This window comes from Tupaia chinensis, unplaced genomic scaffold, assembly GCF_000334495.1.
Source record: "Tupaia chinensis unplaced genomic scaffold, TupChi_1.0 Scaffold147193_1, whole genome shotgun sequence".
In the NCBI taxonomy this organism is placed as follows: domain Eukaryota; kingdom Metazoa; phylum Chordata; class Mammalia; order Scandentia; family Tupaiidae; genus Tupaia; species Tupaia belangeri.
In genome coordinates, this window is record NW_006207044.1 from 2495 (window position 1) to 4556 (window position 2062).

Consider the following 2062-nt stretch of genomic DNA (forward strand, 5'->3'; position numbering starts at 1 on the left):
AGAGGAAAGGAAAAGGATCTGATTTGAAAATGCTTATAACAAAAGAGAAAAATGTTTACCTCTCTTGAAAGGGAAATCATTACTGAGGAAAGACAGCTTATGTAAATATCATGACACTTCATAAAGAAATGAAAAGACAAATATGATTACATATTAGATGGGATAATGGGAAAATGGGCCCAGTCCAGACACTGTTTTGTAATTATTTTTAATCATTAATTTTTCTTGTATATCTTATTATGATTCTACTTCTTAGATAAAGCCAGAACTCTTTGTAGCAGGTCCTTAAATGCTTGCTTCACCTGCTGGTTCCTTAGAGTATAAATGAAAGGATTAAAAAGTGGAGAAACTGAAGTATTGAGTACTGAAACTCCTTTTAGGGATTCAAAAGTGGGGCAACTGAAGTATTGAGTACTGAAACTCCTTTTGTTAAGGATATTCTCTCTTTGGCTGAGGGTTTAATATACATAAAGATGCAGCTGCCATAGGAGAGGGAGAGGACAATCATGTGGGAAGAACAAGTGGAAAAAGCCTTTTTTCTCTGAGTGGCAGAAGGGATTTTTAAAATTGTTAGAGCAATATATGTGTATGATAGAATCACTAATGCCAAAGTGATCAGGAGTGTCATCAAAGCTAAGATGAAGCTCATCATTTCCAGCAGATGCGTATCTGTGCAGGAGATTTGCAGTAGAGGAGCAGTGTCACAGTAGAAATGATCAATGATATTGGAGTCACAGAAATCTAGGCTTAGACCTAAAATGAGGCCTGGAAAAATAATGAGGAAACCAGCAATCCAAGAGCCAATCACCAGCTGAATACAGATTTTGGTGCTCATGATAGTGGTGTAATGCAGAGGCTTACAGATGGCTACATAGCGATCATAGGACATGACAGCCAGAAGATAAAATTCAGATGCACCAAGGAGGAAAGCAAAAAATAACTGAGTTGCACAACAGTTGTAGGAAATGGTTCTGTCACCAGTTGCCATGCTAACAAGCAACTTGGGGATACAGACTGTTGTATATGAAATTTCTAAGAAGGAAAAATTTCGAAGAAAGAAATACATCGGGGTCTTGAGATGAGAATCCAACAGGGTAAGGGTAATGATAATCAGGTTGCCTGAGATGCTCAGCAAGTAGGTAAGAAGAAGGAAGATAAACAGCACAATCTTCAATTTGGGGTCCTCTGTCAATCCTGCTAAAATAAACACTGTCACTGTTGTATGGTTTTTCATGTTTTTCATGGATGCTTTTTGATTTGCTTCTGCTCTGGTAAAAATATTAAGAAAAAATTATGTAATGGTAAATCAATGGAAAAATGTAAAGGTCACAATGTCAAAATACCGTAATTGTTATTGATTATATATACTAATAAGGAGCTTTATTGAAATGACTTATGTAAGATAAATTAGTAAGATTTATTATTTTTCATACTTTGAGGAAAATATTTTCTTCAAATCTATAGAAATAAGATTATCTTATAAATTGTCTTTATATTTGGACTCAGTTGTATTTATGGGGATGAGATAAAAAAGTTGAATATATATATGTGTGTGTGTATATATATATATATACATATATATATATAATAGATTCCATCTTTTTTCAGTATATAAGGGCTGAGATGTCATGTTATTCATCATATTGACAGTAATTTGAATGCAATTGTCTCAAGGAGTTGATTCTCAGTACAAAAAAGAAGTTGAATGCTGTATAAATGTTATGATGATTGAGGACAGAAACCCAGCTTTAGGCTCAAGATAAATACTGAAAAAAGTTCAATGTTATTATGACCACAACATTAGTTATTTTGTCTTTTGCCCCTCTGTTCAACTAATCAATACTCTGCTCAATTCTTTCTAATTTTTTGAACCTATTTGTGTCTTGTCCCTATTTTATCTCTTAATTTCTCTTCCTACTCTTCACTTTTATCATCTTCTATTACAATTCTAAGTCCTTTTGATTGCATTGCTAACCTGGCTTAAACAGAATGAAGAAATGCAATGTTTCTGTTGCATATAGTTCTGAAAATGGGAGAATAAAGCAAAATGCAAGATAAAGAA

General features: G+C 33.6%; 1 protein-coding gene across 1 annotated transcript; it reads right to left on the reverse strand.

The window, feature by feature from the left end:
* Positions 1 to 245: 245 nt before the first annotated feature.
* LOC102497147 (olfactory receptor 6C76-like) lies at positions 246 to 1234 on the reverse strand. The gene is made up of 2 exons (XM_006169535.1): positions 386 to 1234; positions 246 to 335 (listed from the first exon to the last, which is right to left on the reverse strand). Exons 1-2 carry the CDS (start codon positions 1232 to 1234, stop codon positions 246 to 248), a joined length of 939 nt encoding a protein of 312 aa, XP_006169597.1.
* Positions 1235 to 2062: the final 828 nt, after the last annotated feature.

Bases quoted from the DNA above. Each gene is read 5' to 3' on its own strand.
- LOC102497147 (XM_006169535.1), bottom strand. From the start codon at position 1,234: ATGAAAAACCATACAACAGTGACAGTGTTTATTTTAGCAGGATTGACA. The intron at 336-385 runs AATCCCTAAAAG...TCTCCACTTTTT, and splicing joins CTTCAGTTGCCCCACTTTTG to AATCCTTTCATTTATACTCT.